Source organism: Eptatretus burgeri, chromosome 4, assembly GCF_056783735.1.
Source record: "Eptatretus burgeri isolate ZD-2024b chromosome 4, Ebu_testis_v1, whole genome shotgun sequence".
In the NCBI taxonomy this organism is placed as follows: Eukaryota; Metazoa; Chordata; class Myxini; order Myxiniformes; family Myxinidae; genus Eptatretus; species Eptatretus burgeri.
In genome coordinates, this window is record NC_140964.1 from 67516612 (window position 1) to 67534111 (window position 17500).

At 44.0% G+C, this 17500-nt stretch overlaps 1 protein-coding gene and 1 long non-coding RNA gene across 8 annotated transcripts in view; one reads left to right on the forward strand and one right to left on the reverse strand.

Annotated features, from left to right (window-relative positions):
• CFAP44 (cilia and flagella associated protein 44) overlaps positions 1–17500 on the forward strand; it is a 160541-nt gene that overhangs the window by 111465 nt on the left and 31576 nt on the right. For 6 of the 7 annotated variants that reach the window (XM_085878531.1, XM_085878530.1, XM_085878536.1 and 3 more), the window contains 4 exons: positions 6894–7021; positions 8652–8973; positions 9507–9556; positions 15332–15494. In XM_085878531.1, the coding sequence (XP_085734657.1) occupies positions 6894–7021; positions 8652–8973; positions 9507–9556; positions 15332–15494 (663 nt within the window). The remainder of the gene's footprint in view (positions 1–6893; positions 7022–8651; positions 8974–9506; positions 9557–15331; positions 15495–17500) is intronic. The other variant, XM_085878537.1, reaches the window with a different exon arrangement.
• The window catches only part of LOC147028272 (uncharacterized), a 123324-nt gene that overhangs the window by 69635 nt on the left and 36189 nt on the right, over positions 1–17500 (reverse strand). The gene's annotated exons all lie outside the window — the stretch shown is intronic.

Genomic DNA, 17500 nt, shown 5'->3' on the forward strand with positions numbered 1-17500 from the left:
TGGCGACCCCTAACGGGATCAAGCCGAAAGAGGAAGAAGAAGATATATGTATATATATATATATAGATATATATATATATATATATATAGATATATATATATATAGATATATATATATATAGATATATATATATATATATATATATATATATATCTATAAATATATATATATATATATATATATATATATATATACATTTTTTTTTAATAAGTATTTTTCCCTTCTCACCTTTCCCTCCCATAACCTTGTGACTTCCTGTACAGACTGTCTCTTCCTTCTTATTCTGCCCTTTCCACATTTACATCCCACTTTGATCATGAAGGTATTCACCACTCATCTTCACAATTTTTTTCTTCAAACTCTTCGTCAACTCAGCCCCCTCTTCCCTAATTTTCCCTCCCAAAAAACCAAAAAAAACCCGTTTTTTAAAAATGTTTCAACTTCCTCTCTCTGCTATGCTCTTCTCCTTCAAAAACCTGAGTTATTTTTGACCTTTCTTTCATCCTGTGTTGAAAAATTCCATTTGTTATCACACTTCCTTCCATTCTCTCAATTCTTCTATACTCCATCCATCCTCCAATGTATTTAAATGAATCTCTGACCTACAGATTAAAAAAAAAATCCCATTTTGCAATGCATGTTCGTCTTCCAATCATTTTTATTTCCAACATCAGTGCAAATTCATCCCACCTCCTTAAATCTACCTCCTCCTAACACCTTCCCCGGTTATACCCCCCCTCCTTACTCCTCCCATCTTGCCCCCCATCCTAGTATCTCTCTTCACTCCTATCCATTGCCCTCTGCTTTGATAACAGCTCCCACTCTGATATCCCAAACTGTATGGTTTTCAAACATCCATGGGCTCCATTGCAACCGAACAAATATCTCACTCTCTCATTCAGTACACTACTCAATATTTAAAACATGCACTCTCTTTCCTCTCATCGCACCTCCCCCTCTTCCCACTCCCCCAAATCTTGTTCCTCCCGCCATGCACTCCCAGATTTACCATACCTCGACCCAGTCTCATCCCTTCCCCTCTCCCCACCCCTCCCTTCTCCCTTCTCCCTCCTCCCCCATGACCGTACCTGCTCTCATCGTCTCTGCTATATATATATATATATATATATATATATATATATATATATATATATATATATATATATATATATATATATATATATACATACATATATGTTATATCTTGTTCCTTTAAGGAACTAAAACAGGGACATTAAATCTTAAAGAACAATGGCTGAAACAGGAGGTTGGTCCAGGGGTTTAGAAGGGGTTTGGAAGGATTTCAGTGGTTTCGAAGGCATAAATTCCTTTAAAGAACTAAAAGAGGTTCATGAAATCTTAAAGAACAACGGCTATGACCGGAGGTTGGTGCAGGGGTTTAGCAGGTATAATACAACAAACAACAAACGAGAGCTGATTGGTAGGTGTTGTACTGTACTGAAATGGAAGATGCTTAGCAGGCAGACACTAAGCGGATGAACAGTCGAGCCGGGCTGTGTTGCACAAGTACGAGCGCGGGAGTACTGTGCCCGCGGCTCCCCTTTATTCCGTATTCGGTACACTCACGAGCCGGCCGACTCCAGCATTACTACGACGCCTCAGGCGGCGCGCACACCTCATATCCCTTGCCGACCCCCACGGCCACTCCTCCCATCATCACGCCCACCATGCATCATCACCATGCCCTTCCCCATAGGCCCGCAGACTCCACCACACTCCTCCCCCCTAAAAGTATGATTATTAAATGATCAGTATTATAAGAAGCATAGACAACACGAAGGACTTCGTACAATAATCATGGAAATAAAATGAAAATAGCAAAGTGTAATAGCACACCACATCATATAATGTGTCGATGCGAGCGAGTGGAGCAGCAAAGGTCAGGTCTGACCGCGTTACTGATATGAAGCAGCAAAATGAGAAGCACAGCAGCATTACGCAGCAAAAACGCCCCCAGGCGGCCCATGCTGACATGACCCTCGCCAAGGTCGTAACGACCTTTCGAGCCAACCTCCCCCGGCACCATCAAACGCCTCCGGCCCACTCCCCCCAGGCAGACCCGACGTAGATAAACATCCCGAGGCCGGCAGCCCGCTATCCGGAAGTCGTGGCGCCAGCCTTAGACCTTGGCCGGGGGCACTGAACAGCGCCGCTGGCTGCATGCATTTAATGCGCCAAAACAACTCACGCACCACAATCAGTTGAGACGCCAACGCCCGTCCCAACGGCCCTGAGCGAACATAGAGAGTTGCGCTCGCAATCAGAGGTGGGGGTAACGCCGACCAGGGCACCAGTCTTGGTTCCGAGTCGATCTCCGAGACCCACACGGCCGCTAGACGGGAGCAACTCCACTTAAACCACACTGCAATCATAGGCCCGTTATAAATCATTACGAATAATATTTGAAGCATCGCAAATTCATTTTTCCGTACAGCGCGCTTTTTTGATAAAATCCCAGCACATGACAAAGCAATTACCTGCGGCCCGGGACAGTGGACGGCCAACTCAACCTTTTTATTCGCCACCACCGCCCCTACAGCCCCCACATCACATTGATCATAATCCAACTCCCATTGACTGATCTCCGCCAAATCCACTCTCACACGAGAACTGCTGGCATTTATTTCAACAACGTTAAACTGCATCACTAGAGCAAGGAAAAGCACATATGCCATGAACAACAACCCACAACCCGCATCACGAGTCCGCTTCTTGGTTGTCGACTCGATGTTGTGACTCGCGACTCCCTCTAACGCCACGGGCTCACCGTCACCTGTCGAAGCTGCCTGCACCACACCGACGCGCCTTGCCTCACGAACCCTGCCAAAGCGCGGGAACTCATCGCGAACGAAGCGCGGGAACTCATCGCGAGAGCTGATATGGCTCTCGCCGCTCCTGGAGCGCACATCATCGCCGCAGGCAGCAATGAACGGTGGCTCCCGCTGCATCGACGCGGCCCCCGCCGCCAGAGCCTCGCCCTCAGTACTCGACGAAGGTCTCGAAGAGAGCACTGGCACATCTGGAGGCACGAACCGGAACCCGTTCCGACCCAAAAGGGTCCGGCTCGCCGAGCCCGGCTCCTGCTCCGGCTCGCCGGCATCGTCATGCCCCGGCTGCAGGCTGACCTCCAGGTCACTGGGGTCCTGCTGCGGTGCCCCTTCGCTCCCGGTGCGACCGTGCTGCGGTGCCCCTTCGCTCCCGGTGCGACCGTGCTGCGGTGCGCGCCCTCGTCCCGCATCGCTAGGCGCGCGAGCACCCTGCGGCACTTGAGCCATCGCGCGGACTCCGGGCTGCGCGACCTGCGGCACTTGCGCGGTCACCGCGTGGCCCTCGGGATCAGCCGCCATGCTCCAGCTGGAGCTACTCATTACGTCTTGGCCAGCAATAGCGCGGACATCCGTGAGCGTCTGCTCGACAGATGAAGCAGTCGCGACCGCCGAGTCGAATGTGATGTCGGTCAACCGTAGGATGGCTGCTCGCAGACCAGAAATAAAACGATCTCTGAACCGTGCCGGACGCTCCTCCGACGTGAATTCGCATGGCACAGCCGAATGCGATGCGCGGGCAGCACGAGTGGACTCAATTCGACACTCGATCCGTGCCTCGCTCACTTCCCCCCCCCCTGCCACTGATCTTGTCATTTCCGGATCAATTGCAAGCAGGTTTTGACGCGGGACGGAAGGATCGCCTCGCACACCGCCATCTATGACCGCAACAATGGGCGATGACCTTCGGCCCACACACCGTAGACGACCTCGAGAGCCCAGACCGCTGTCCGAGTGATTGCATTGCCACGCTCGCCCACGACCCGCGCCGCAGACCGTGCGTGCCTGGCCCATCGGGATGACCCCTAGACCATCTGCTGTGCCCCGACCATCGAGACCTCGGACATTCTCCAGAGCTTGCGCGACGTCCAACTCCGCGTTCGAGCCGAAACGCGTATCCTCGACAAAACGAACAGGAAAATGAACCAAACGAACGAACGTTGCCCACTCGACGTGGCCGAAGTCGATTCCGACGAAGGCGGGCACGCGTACGTTTGCCATGCACCGACTCTTTGCCATGTTCGTGCTGGCAAGACCTTTGGCTCCGTAGCTTGGAACCGCACGGGTCATTTGCCGCCCTTACACACGTCGATCCGAAGATCCTCGTTCGCCAACTGTACTGTACTGAAATGGAAGATGCTTAGCAGGCAGACACTAAGCGGATGAACAGTCGAGCCGGGCTGTGTTGCACAAGTACGAGCGCGGGCGTACTGTGCCCGCGGCTCCCCTTTATTCCGTATTCGGTACACTCACGAGCCGGCCGACTCCAGCATTACTACGACGCCTCAGGCGGCGCGCACACCTCATATCCCTTGCCGACCCCCACGGCCACTCCTCCCATCATCACGCCCACCATGCATCATCACCATGCCCTTCCCCATAGGCCCGCAGACTCCACCACAGGTGTGTGTTACCTTATTATCTCCATCTCTCAGAGAGAATTGCAAAAATAATGTGAAGTGCACGTATTGGAGTGGCCCACAAACCACTACGAACGATTCTGGGTGTTTTAATCAAACTGAAAGATGAAATACCGGATAGTGACAAGTCAGGTGTGGTGTACAGAACCGGGTGCAAGGACTGTGGATAGGCAAATATCAAAGAAACGGGGAGAAACCTCCATACACGGCTGGATGAGCACAAAATGGCGATGTAATTGAGTAACACAGACCAGTCAGCAATTGCACAGCATCACATACAAACGGGGCATCAACTGGACATAGGAGGAACCCATGTACTGGATGTCACACCCAACAAACACCGGCAATTAATGCTCGAAGCCTGGCATGTTAAAGAACAGAGAGGTGGTCTAACAAACAAAACTATTGATCTCCCCATCCAATACAACCCATTGGTTAAAGCATATATAAGGGGATGGTGCAAGAGCAAGGATACAGGAAGGTTCAACATTAGCTTTCGTACGCATACACCACCACAAGAAATCACCACGCCACTGCAGCACACTGCTAACACACTGCTAACACACCATCACACACCTCTCACCGGTACATGCACAACACATGCAGAAAGTACATCAACCCACACCGCCATCCCGATCCACATGCAGAACCAAAACACAGTGTTTTAACAACCCGGAGGTACTGGGGCATGCACAGTTAGCTGTGAATATGCAAAATTACAATATCAGATTGAAAAAGAAAACATTTTTAATGACCAGGAATCAGTGGGATTCCAATGATGAGTAACATTTTCACAGTCTGATAACCAAACGATGTGTTTGACGAAAAATGCTCACACAGTGGTTTGCTATAAATGGCCATATGTGGTTAGCTGTGCCTCTTGGCTTGAGAAGGCTTGTGGAGCGCAAGCAAAACGTAGCCTGAGGAGGCCTCTTTCCTGTTAAAAAAATTGGGGAGTAGAGTTCACTCGGACTTTGTTCGATTGATTGGTTGGCTGTGCTGTGTAGCTGAACGATGTATTGTTCCAACCACATCAATTTATTGTTATCGTAGTGTGTCGATAAAAAGTTAACCACTTCAAAACTTTATTCACTAAAACAATGAGTAATAAAACAAAAAATTAACCCGGAAAAAGAAAACCAAATCATGGAGAAATGAAACTCATTATGCATTAATGCGCTTATATTTGTGGTGTTCGTTGTGAGCACCACCATGCACATGACATATGTTCACAAGAATTGTGAGGTATTCAATGACTTTTCTGCAAGTTTTAATGGTTACTGTCTGCACATAAGTTCTTCTGATGGTAACCGTTCTTCTGTTTTTGTCTTCAAACCAATATAGCCCAAACACACCTCTGTACTCTGTAGCTGACAGCCACAAAAGCAGTGACTTTCTGACCCTTAAGCGACTTCTCTTCAACCTCATCTAGGCGTTGACTTCCACAGAAAACGTTGTGTGAATTGACAGCACCATTGACGTGAAAGTGTGCCTTGTCACTAAACCACACTTCATCAATCCAATTTGGGTTTTCCTCCATCTTTTGCTGCTGCATCTCACACATAGCGACTCGTGCTGCTTTACACCCATCGGTCAATTTATGGGCTGTTGTGATGTGGTAAGGAAAGAGGTTTAAATCTTATTTCATTATTCTTCTGATCCTGCTGGGAGTGAGACCCAGTTCAGTGGATCTTTGTCGATGCGATTTCTTCGGATTTTGCATGACTGACTCACAAACTCGTTCCATGTTTCCTTCACACCGTACTCTTCTTGGGCGACCGGACTTTCCCTTGTTAATGTTGAGAATCGTCCCTTCACTTTTGAACTTTTTCACAAGTTTCCAAATGGATCCTTGTTTGGCTTGTTTCTCGGATGCTCTCCAGACTCAGTACAGAACCTCGTCTGGATGGAAGCAATTGATTTGGTCTCAAAATACCACTTGACAATGCTCTTTTCTCCGTAGAAAACGTCATTTTTTCCGGAGAATACTTTGGATATGCTTGAATGACTTGTCCAAAGATCATTGATCACTCCTGCAAATAATAAAATTAAATTAAAGTAACTAGAAGCACCCGCTCCCTCCGGGAGCCGTCAAGGGGGTCATGCTATTATATTTATGCCTATTTTACTCCAAGTGGTCCCAGGATTACACACCCAAAAATGGTTGCAATCGGTTCAGCCGTTTTTGCGGTCCCTGGGAACAGATGGACGGACAGACGGTGAATTATAGCAGGATGACTGAAAGTACAAAGGTCATTTGAAGCGGTTAACCTTTTATTGACACACCCTGTATCTATATATCCACAGAATCCATAATAATATGTATGTGTACATATCAACTAAATAATTAATTCTTGATGTAATCCTATTTGTTCATGTATGCCTCTCATCTGGCCATTTATTCAGGGAGGCCACGATTCTGGTTACCTGTACCTTTGTACCCTCTCATGTGAGAAGGAAAGCAGCTGTGAACCAAGTGCTCACATACGAATGAAAAACACAGATCACAACCCCATTCACTGCATTACATTCGGGTAAGGATGGACTTTGTACATCACACATGACGGGTTGAGTTTGATGTAAATATGACATAATAAAAGGTGGACCATCACATAGGCTTACATCATGATACTTCAAGATCACAGTTTAAAATACAAAACATCCAAACCATGACATGCATATTTCAGTTCATGCTCATATTGATACATCTTTGGATCCTTACTCAGTCAACATCATCACTATTTATTTTGCCATATCTTTAAACATGCACAATGATTACATTTTAAAGTGCCTTCTAAAAATCCTTCCAGTTACATACTGCGACGAACACAACAGAACCCAATTCTTTTCGTGTAGCCAGCTTTTAGTTTACCAATCCCCAAAATCATCCCAAGATGTTTATTGAGGGTGTGTAGTCCAAGGCTTTCAACATCATTGGTACCTTTCACCATGATGATCGAAGACACACAGGAGCTGAGACTTACTTATTGCCGTCAAGTTAATAGCTTGTTAGTTTTCCTCTCTCTTGTCTCATTGCTCACTTACCTTATTTTATGGAATACTCTTCCTTACTCCACTGATTCATGCTTTATTTTGTTTGAGATTTCAATTTGAGGTGGTGGTGAACTTTTCATGCAAGATTTGAGATGGTCTGGATCGTCAAACTTCTAAATTATTGTTTCAGATATTTCCATCCAGGTGAGCTGTGGGTATTTCCTCATACTCCTAGCTTGATTCTTTTTTATTGGTGGTAAGGTCTTAAGAAATCAGTAGTTGAGCTATCTGTTGTGGAGTGATTAATCTTTATCTTCCTCTTGGAGCTAGTGTTGATGGTGCCAACCCAGTTGACTTTTTGGTCAATTGTGACATCAAAGGATATTTAGGGGTTGGCACCGTTGAAAGTTGGAGGCATACAACTGGGATCGTGTTGGAAATGGTCATTGTCTAGCACTTCTCAGGTGTGACTTAATCATGTCTTGTCACTGGTCATTCCAAGCTATGTTATTGCCAGTCTTGTTGCACTTAGATGTGTGTTAATTCATCACCCAAGATGTTTGGATGGTGCTGAACACTGAGATAATCAGTGAACAGACATATTCATGATATTATGGTAGATTGATGGAAGGTCATATGTTCAATGGAAGGTCAGACACAGCTCTGAATAATTATTGCAGCTCTGAGGTTGATGGTTGCCTCAATTGTCATAGAGTTGTGGAACGTTTCCGAATGACCACAACCATCTTCGTTTGTGACAGGTAAAATTCCAGATAATTCAGGTTAATCCCATTGATCTTAGCTTTAACCAGGCTCTTTAGTGCCATACTTCATTATTTGTTGTCTCAATGTTGAGGAAAGCAAGTCTTACCTCAACTTTCACAATTTGCTCTTGTGTCCATGTTTTTATTAGGGCTGTGACTAGATGTGGAGCAGAATGATTCTGACAGAACCCAAACTGAGTATCAGCAAGCAGATGTTGCTGGATAGCATTAGCATTGCTAATTAGTTTTCTGTTTCAGACATTATAAAATGAATACCTGTATTTAAGAAAGTGACTACGACTGATTTTTGTCACCATCACTCACAATATCTACTATGCAGCATCAGGCTTTGATTTCTACGAAGAAACTAATGATAAACAATGCCAAGGAATTTTCTTTCCAACAGCTTTGACAATCTTCTTCTGTGTGGTCTCTCTGATGGCACGCTGCAAGCTTATCTGCTACCGCCTCCTAGTTCCAGTCTCCCCACAGTCCACGGTCTGCTCGGTGAAGAACCCTGGGCTATTCAAGTGAATGAACCCCCACACGAGACTCTCAGCTATGCAAAGTTTTCCCATGATGGACAGTTTCTGATCACGGCGGGTACACATGGAAACATTTTTGCATTCAGTGTGCAAGTCCCCGAGGAACTGCAAAATGCCTGGACATGTCGAAAATCCACAGTCGACGAGGAAGTAAAGGCTGAAACTGTACGGAGAAGTGAAGTTGTGAGTTATGAGTACTGTACTCTACATAAATTGGAACCTGTCTGATTGTCTTTATATGACGGTGACACTTATTAACACAACATTACCCTTCATGCTAATTATTTATTTTTACATATTGGTGTTAAACCTTCATGGTAATGATCTGGCACATGAACATGATACAGTGGGGTTGTTATTAATGCGATGAGGTGGGCATACCTTCTTGTGTCCATCTTCCTCGAGTAATGTGTCTGTTAAAAGAGTTGTCAGCTTTTCCCATTAATCATGAATCAAGGCTGTCATTGAAATTGCATAACTTAAAAAAAAAATATTTTTAAACAAAAAAAACTGCCAATGTTGGAGTATTTTATGTCAAGGGATTTCTATTTTATGAGACACAAAAGCTGGAAATGAAACGAACCAAACATCTTCCACCATAGCAGATTATTCTGAAAGTGTGCAGTGATAGAATGGATTCAGAATGAGGAACAATTGCACTGATTAGATCAGGAAGCAAAGCAAAATATTGATTCCATATAATGTTGTTCTCACAGGTTGATCGGGATCGAAAACCAGAAGATATCGAGGACCCAAATGTGCACAGGTCATTGAACAATGCAAAATTTCCTGTGGTTTTCCAGGCTTGTGCTATTGTGCTTTACATTCTGCTGTCGCTGGTATCTATTAGATTATATTGATTTACACAATTGTACTGGAGACAAAACTAATATTAGCTCAGACATGCTGCCATAAATCAAACGAATACTCCTGACTGACATCCATCAAATCACATGATTACTCATCATAAAAACATTACAAGATTTAAGCAAACATTCATGGAAGAAAGGTAATGTATGCATAGTAGGGCAATGGGTTAAAAGTTGGACAAAACAAATAAAGAAAATAAGGAAGGGTAGGAGAGAGACAGAGATAGAGATAGAGCGAGAGAGGGGGGGGGGGGTTGGGGTAAGTTGGGTTATTGGGGGAAGAAAGAATCATGTATAGGAATGGGGGATGACATGAGATGGTGGTGCACTGCCTGCTCAAAAACTTGGGGAAAGATTATGGTTGAACCACCTTCAGAATGCACTTTCATAAACGAAAGAAAATACAACTAAAAGGATGGAATTGGGTGGTAAGCCTGGATTTTAGGAGTTTAACCATGATGAGGTTACATGGTATGTTCAGGCCACGAGAAGTCATGACTAATAGTGAGGCCGAGAAATTGAAGAGACTCAAACTCTTCCAGTGATTGACCATGGAAAAAATAGTTGGGTTTGTTTGATATAATCCTTATGGAGCGACAGGATGAGTGATATTTTCCCAGATTGAAGGACATGTTCCATTTATCAGACCTGCATATAATCAATTCTAGATGAGCGGAGATTGATGCAGCTGCTGTCTGCCTGTTAGTGGTATGGGAGGCGGACTGTATGACACAATGTGGAATCACCTGTAAAAAGGAGAGATAGGGTTATCCTGGACATTGAAGAGGTCATTTGGTTAGATGAGCAACAAGGCAGGGCCACTGCCTTGAGGCATTCCAGCCTGCACTGGGAGAGGAGAAAAGAGAGTCAAAAAATAAACATGTTTACTGTGTGGGTGGTGGTAATCAGAAAGCCAGGTATGAAGGCAGCTTTGTACACCGCAGACAGCGAGCTCAACAAAAAGAGCTTGCAGATTGTAAAGACTATCAAATGCACGTTATATGTGCAGGAGACAGCCCTGATCTCTTGTTTGAGATTCGGTCCTCTGACCATTTCTAAGGGAAGCTGCAGCATGTCCAAAGTTAAGGGCTCGGTTCAGAATCCAAACTGATGGTCACATTGGCAGCAATGATGGATTCCATGACTTTGTTGAAAGTAAGCTTATTGGTCTTGAGAAAAGAATGCTTGTTCCAGAAAAAAACAGCAAGCTGAATTGGCAGCACATAATGGTTTATGAACAGTAGAAAAGAGGTAACCTTTCCACCAGAAAAATATAGAAAAGGCACTGATATCTCAGATGGATAATGTTTGTTGAAGCAATCGAGGCCATATGTCATTGTACAGTAATGGTAATTATCATTACATCTTTAGTTCTCTTGCTCTGATGAATGGTAGACATTCTAAACCTCAGTGCCTTTGTTTTTTTTTTCTGGGAGAAAAGTTACCCCTTCGTAACTGGCCTGTTGTTGAGAGGATATTTTTGCATCCCTGTTGTGAATGGGGGGGGGGGGGGTTGATGTGAGCCGACTTCCAGACTGAAAACAGCAGACAAAGGAGAAGTGACAGCAGAAGAGCAGGATTTGAGAACATGGGCCGATGCCATCTGAGCCCCATTGCCGATGAAGAGTCGATGATGAACAGAACTTTCTCTACTTTCTCGGGTGTGAAAGACATAGTCATCTAGAGGGGGAGCACTCGGTAGAGTGCAAAACCTCCGCCCCAACACTGCTGGGTCACTTAAGTGAACCTGATATCCTATTCATTGTAGGTCAAAACGGATCAGACTCTATTGAATAAACTAAACTAGATCGACGCGCATGTAGAAATGCCAAAAAAAAAAAAATCGAAATTTTTTTGAAAAAAAAGTTGCAAAATTTGTTTTTTTCCTCTCTAACAATTTTTTTTTGGTTGGAAATCACTTAAAACATGGAGAAATGCAAAAACAAAAATTCAAATATTTTTTCAAAATGGCTGCCATAGCGGCCATATTGGACTTTGGACCAAGTCCAAAATCTAATGGCATGATCCTTGGACCATACCTAATCCCCCCACCAAGTTTCATCGAAATCCGTTGAGGAGTTTTTTTCCGTAATACTGTTCACCAACAAACAAACAAACAAACAGACAGGGGTGAAAACAGTAACCTCCGTCCATCTTCGATGGCGGAGGTTAACAAGGCAGTGAGTAAGAGAGGGTAAGGGTAACATGGGTGAGGTTTAACAGGATGGACTTGGTTTACACGATTTGGAGGCATGCGCTGAATTGAGACATATTGCCTTCTAGCATAGATCATTGACTGAAATGAGAGCGTAAAGGCAGTGTACTCACCTTTAAGTTGTCTAATCAGGGTTCAAATCCCAGCCTGACTGTTAACTATCATCCTGGTTCTTTACAGGCAGAGCACTGGATCAATGAATACGTCTTCCGTCAAAGGAAAGGTTAAATCGGCTGTCCCAGTCTGATAGTTTTGCTTGTGGATGTGAAAGATCCCATGATATTTTTCAAAAGGAGTTAGACATTCTTAACACCTGCTTCAATTTATGAGGGGCACCAAAACAGTGGCATGACCATGTGTGACCCCCAAATAGTGGGCCCCAGGAAAAGTTCAATAACTAATATAACACTGAACAACAAATTTCAAAAATTTTTTTTTACTGGAGATGTGTAAAGTGATTAAGACTAATTTGGGTACGCTGATTTCAAAAATCATAACCGTTTTGCTGTATCACGTCAGGATTTTCAGGAACAGAAATATTCCCATTGCCTAGAAGTCAGGATTTCAATGAAATTTACATATGTCTTTAACATGTCTATTTCGTACAATTGTTGTTAACTTGTGTTATATTTCTTTCTTTCAGATAAAGATGAGTAGGCGTTCCTGTACCAATCATCCTGACAACTTCTGTTATGTCTGTGGTCGGTATACCAAAAAAGATCAACAGCGAAGTATATCTACAGCAGTGAAAATGAAGGCCGCCTACTTTCACTACTTCGGGTGTAAGGTGGGGGACCAAGAACAGAGCTGGGCACCACACATCTGCTGCACAAGCTGTCACACAACCTTGACTCAGTGGTTGGTGGGCAAGCGCGCGAGCATGCCATTTGCGGTGCCCATGATATGGCGTGAGCCGCAGAATCATCATGATGATTGTTATTTCTGCTGCACAAGCATCGCCGGCTTCAACAAGAAGAATAAAGGTCACATCAAGTACGCTGACTGCGTCTCTGCTCGTAAACCTGTGCCTCATGATGACGGGAACCCCGTTCCAACACCTCCAGCTGATCAGAACATAGCTGTAAGCAGTGGTGAAGAGGATGGTGATGATGAACCTTTTGAACCCGACACTCAAGAATCACACCTTCTGAACCAGGGAGACTTAAATGATCTTGTAAGAGATCTCTCGCTGTCAAAGGCGAAGGCAGAGCTGCTTGGATCAAGGCTGCAGCAGTGGAATCTACTTGAACCTAACACCAAGATATCCTTGTTCAGAGCACGTCACAGAGGCATGGCTGAGTTCTTTGAGATGGAAGACATGATGACATTCTGCAGTGACATCAACGGTCTGTTGAAAGAACTTGGGTGTGATCACGATCCTGCAGACTGGCGCCTCTTCATCGACTCGGGGAAGAACAGCTTGAAGGCTGTTTTGCTCCACAATGGCAACGAGAAACCATCAGTCCCACTGGCTCACGCGTTCGGCATGACAGAGACCTATGAGACTATGCGGCAGCTGCTTGATTCCATCAAGTACAATGACTTCAACTGGCACATCTGCGGAGACTTGAAAGTGGGGCGCTGTTGTTAGGGCTGCAGTCAGGCTACACGAAATGCATGTGCTTCCTTTGTCTCTGGGATACCAGAGACGACAAGAATCACTGGACGAAGAAAGATTGGGAAGAGCGAAAAGAGCATGTACCTGGTCGACACAACGTGAAGCATGTCGCCCTTGTCGACCCAGCCAAGGTTTTCCTTCCACCACTCCACATAAAGCTCGGCTTGATGAAAAGTTTTGTACGGGCAATGGATCTGAATGGGCGTGGGTTTTTATACCTCAAGAAAAAGTTTGGCAACACCTTGTCGGAGGCCAAGATCAAGGCTGGTGTCTTTGTTGGACCGCAAATCCGACAGATTATGAAGGACGAAACTTTTCCGACAACTCTAAACCCCAAAGAGCTGGCAGCGTGGAGGAGCTTCAAAGCTGTGACGGACAACTTCTTGGGGAACGAGCGCGCGGACAACTATGAAGAAATAGTGCAGCAGCTGCTGGAGTCCTTCAGGAAACTTGGCTCCAGGATGTCCCTGAAAATCCATTTCCTACACCAGCACCTGAACTTCTTCCCTGACAACTTGGGAGCAGTCTCGGACGAGCACGGCGAGCGATTCCACCAAGAGATTTCACTCATGGAGACGCGTTACCAAGGGCGGCACAACCCGAACATGATGGGCGATTTCTGCTGGTTCCTGCATCGTGAAACTGACACAGAGCAGCACAAACGCAAAGCCAAATGCCTAAAGCATTTTTAATTACATTCTAGTGGAGTTTTTCTGTAATTTCTATAATTTTGAAGCATTCATGATGAAATAAATGAATAAATGAATTTTTGTAAATTTCATTGAAATCCTCACTTCTAGGCAATGGGAATATTTCTGTTCCTGAAAATCCTGACGTGATACAGCAAAACGGTTATGATTTTTGAAATCAGCGTACCCAAATTAGTCTAAATCACTTTACACATCTCCAGTAAAAAATTGTTGTTGTTCAGTGTAATCCAATAATACCACAAAATTTGCAGATCATATGACTCACTCATAGTTAAGACAGCACTGAAGTTTTGAGTTGTCCACAAAGAAATTTGACAATGGCAGCAATATTCTCAATTGATCTTCCTGATTTTGGTCAGCCAGAGTGTCCTCCTCTGTTTGGTGAATTCATCTTTTTTATTTTAATAATTTTCTTTATTCATTCTAATTTTTTGCTTTTTCTTTTTTTTCATCTCTTTTACTCTTTATTCCTCTCTTTCGTTATCTATCTCTTGAAGGAGAAGTGAATTCTTGCAGAAATTCTTCTGAAAGGCTCACTTGGTTGCACCTGAATGGTTTGAGGGTAGTGGAGTAGCAGCTAAAACCCGACTCATATCCAGGTTCTTCCTGATGACTCCATCTTTGCTCTTTACTTCATGTAACTTCTTGGTCTTACATTTCATCATATTCAAGACTGCCATGCTGTCTAAATTTTATCACAAACCTTTGAATTTGAGCCTTGCTGGGTGCTTTCCTTGTTGCAAATTGTACACAGAACAGGCGCCTTGTCTGCAAGAACGAATTTGTCGGCAGTTAGTTTTTGACAGAAAATTACTTTTCTTCAGGTGGCCACGACATGCCGTGTGAATGTCACAGATTCAAGAAACTTGGTAGATATACTCTCTCTTATCTCAGTTCAGACCTCCTGAAAAATGAAAGAGATGGAATCAAAACTGTGAACGTTATTAAACTTTTCCTGGGGCTCACATTTTGGGGTCACCTGACAGCAGACAGGTGGTGCTGCATATGTATGTTGATCATTGTTTTAATCACGTTTTGTTGTTTTAGTTACCAGGATTTTTGAGTGCCTCCCCCCTTTACCTTTGTTTTTTAAAATGATATCTCTCACTCTTTCTAACCCCAACACCAGCCTTGAAACATTTCAGCAACACAGAGAGCATGAGAGGCAGAAGCAAATGGCCTCTGAGAAACGTACTGCCAAGCAGCAACACCTGGCAGCTTTACAAAAACGATTCTTTGAATTACATGCTCAAAATGACACGCTCCCTCTGGCTGCACAGTTATCTTTTGATGTAAGATTAGTAGAATGATACCATATCATTAAACATTAACATAAGTACTTTATATGTACTCAAGTGAAAGAGTAAATTACTCATTTGAAAAGACAGTCAGATCTGATGGGAACAGCTGGCTTTCTGATCGGAGGGTAGGTGCAGCTCCAATGAGAAATCATCTCCAGTGTTAACAACTCAAATATTGGAACTGTATGCCACTACTGAGCTTTGTCAATGAAATAAAAACACACTGCTCAAAGCATTTATGCTGCAGTTTAAATAAAGTCTGTGAATCTCGTTGAGTAGCTTGTACGTACATACAAAGAGGAAACTAATGGATGTGGGAGACATCGAAGACATTAATAGAATATTTTTTGCATAAAAAATTCAGGTTCATGGAACATGGAACAGATCTTTGAAGAATAACATGATGACAGTGGAGTAGTGTGGAAGCTACTGTACCAGAAAAAAACAAATGGGTGGACGAATAAATATGAAATGAGAGAGAGGGAGAGAGAAAGAAAGGATAGTGATTGACACGTAAGAGTGGGGTGCAGTGAGGGTTGATGAGGATGTATATTAAAAAAACAAATCACACATAAGAAAAAGAAGATGAGATAATATGGTGGTTTACATTGTTGATGTACAAGAGGCAAAAGTGGGAGTTTACTGACTGAGGGAAGTGATTTCATCGGTGGGATAAATTGAAACAAAGGAGTGGAGGAGAGCAGTACGGCCTGGATTTTAGAAGTTTAACAAGGAAAGGGTTGCTGGAAGAATGCATAGAGTGGTATAAGCCTGATAGAGCAGAGGGAGAGGGAGCAAGACAAGGAGAGAGGTGTTAGAAAACAGAGGCATCCAACCTTCCTGCAATGACAAAGCAATTGGCCCTGTGCTTCTGCTTCTTTGTCGAAGATGCCAATTACATTGAGCGCTTTGCATTTCCCAGCATCCAGGAGTGTGGGGAGTGATGTGGGGGCACAAGTCAATCGGGGAGAAAAATACTTCATAAAACTACGAACAAAGGTCTTGGAAGGCATGCAAAGTTCACATTTGTCAAGTGAAGGCATTGATAAGACAGAGGATATTGGTTCACGAAAAAATATTTTCACGAAATATATAATTGGTTCACGAAAAAATATTTTCACGAAATATATAATTGGTTCCGAAAAAATATTTTCACGAAATATATAATTGGTTCCGAAAAAATATTTTCACGAAATATATAAGTGACCACTATATTCGTTATTGTTGTGTGTCTGTCTGTCTGTCTGTCTGTCTGTCTGTCCCAAGCATAGCTCCGTGGGTTTTGATCCGATCCTGATGAAATTTTGGTGGGAGGTTTACATCATGATTTAGTTGTGTTTTCCTGAAAATGGGCGTGGTGCGCCCATTATGGGTGGAGCCACGCCAAAAAAAACATGTGTTTTTAGGGGGTAGCCGATTTCAATTTGCATCTTCTCCGAGGGGTTTTATCGAATCTGACAGGGGTTTCGGTATTTGATTAGCCCAATAGCACCTGCATAGCCCCACGGAGCTCGATTTTTCATTTTCGTCCCAAGGTCAAGGTCACAAGGTCACGAACTTAGAAAATTGCGATTTTGACATAAAAAAATTTCTTCTCCGAGGGGTTTGTCGAATCTGTCAGGGGTTTTCGGTATTTGGTTAGCCCAATGGCACTTGCATAGCCCCACAGAGCTCGATTTTTCATTTTTGTCCCAAAGTCAAGGCCACAAGGTCACGAACTTAGAAAATTGCGAATTGTGTTTTTAGGGGGTAGTCGATTTCAATTGGCATCTTCTCCTAGGGGGTTTGTCGAATCTGGCCGGGGTTTCAGTATTTGGTTAGCCCAATGGCACCTGCATAGCCCCACGGAGCTCGATTTTTCATTTTTGTCCCAAGTTCAAGGTCACAAGGTCACGAACTTAGAAAATTGCGATTTTGACATAAAAATCCATCGTCTCCGAGGGGTTTGTCAAATCTGGCAGGGATTTCGGTATTTGGTTAGCCCAATGGCACTTGCA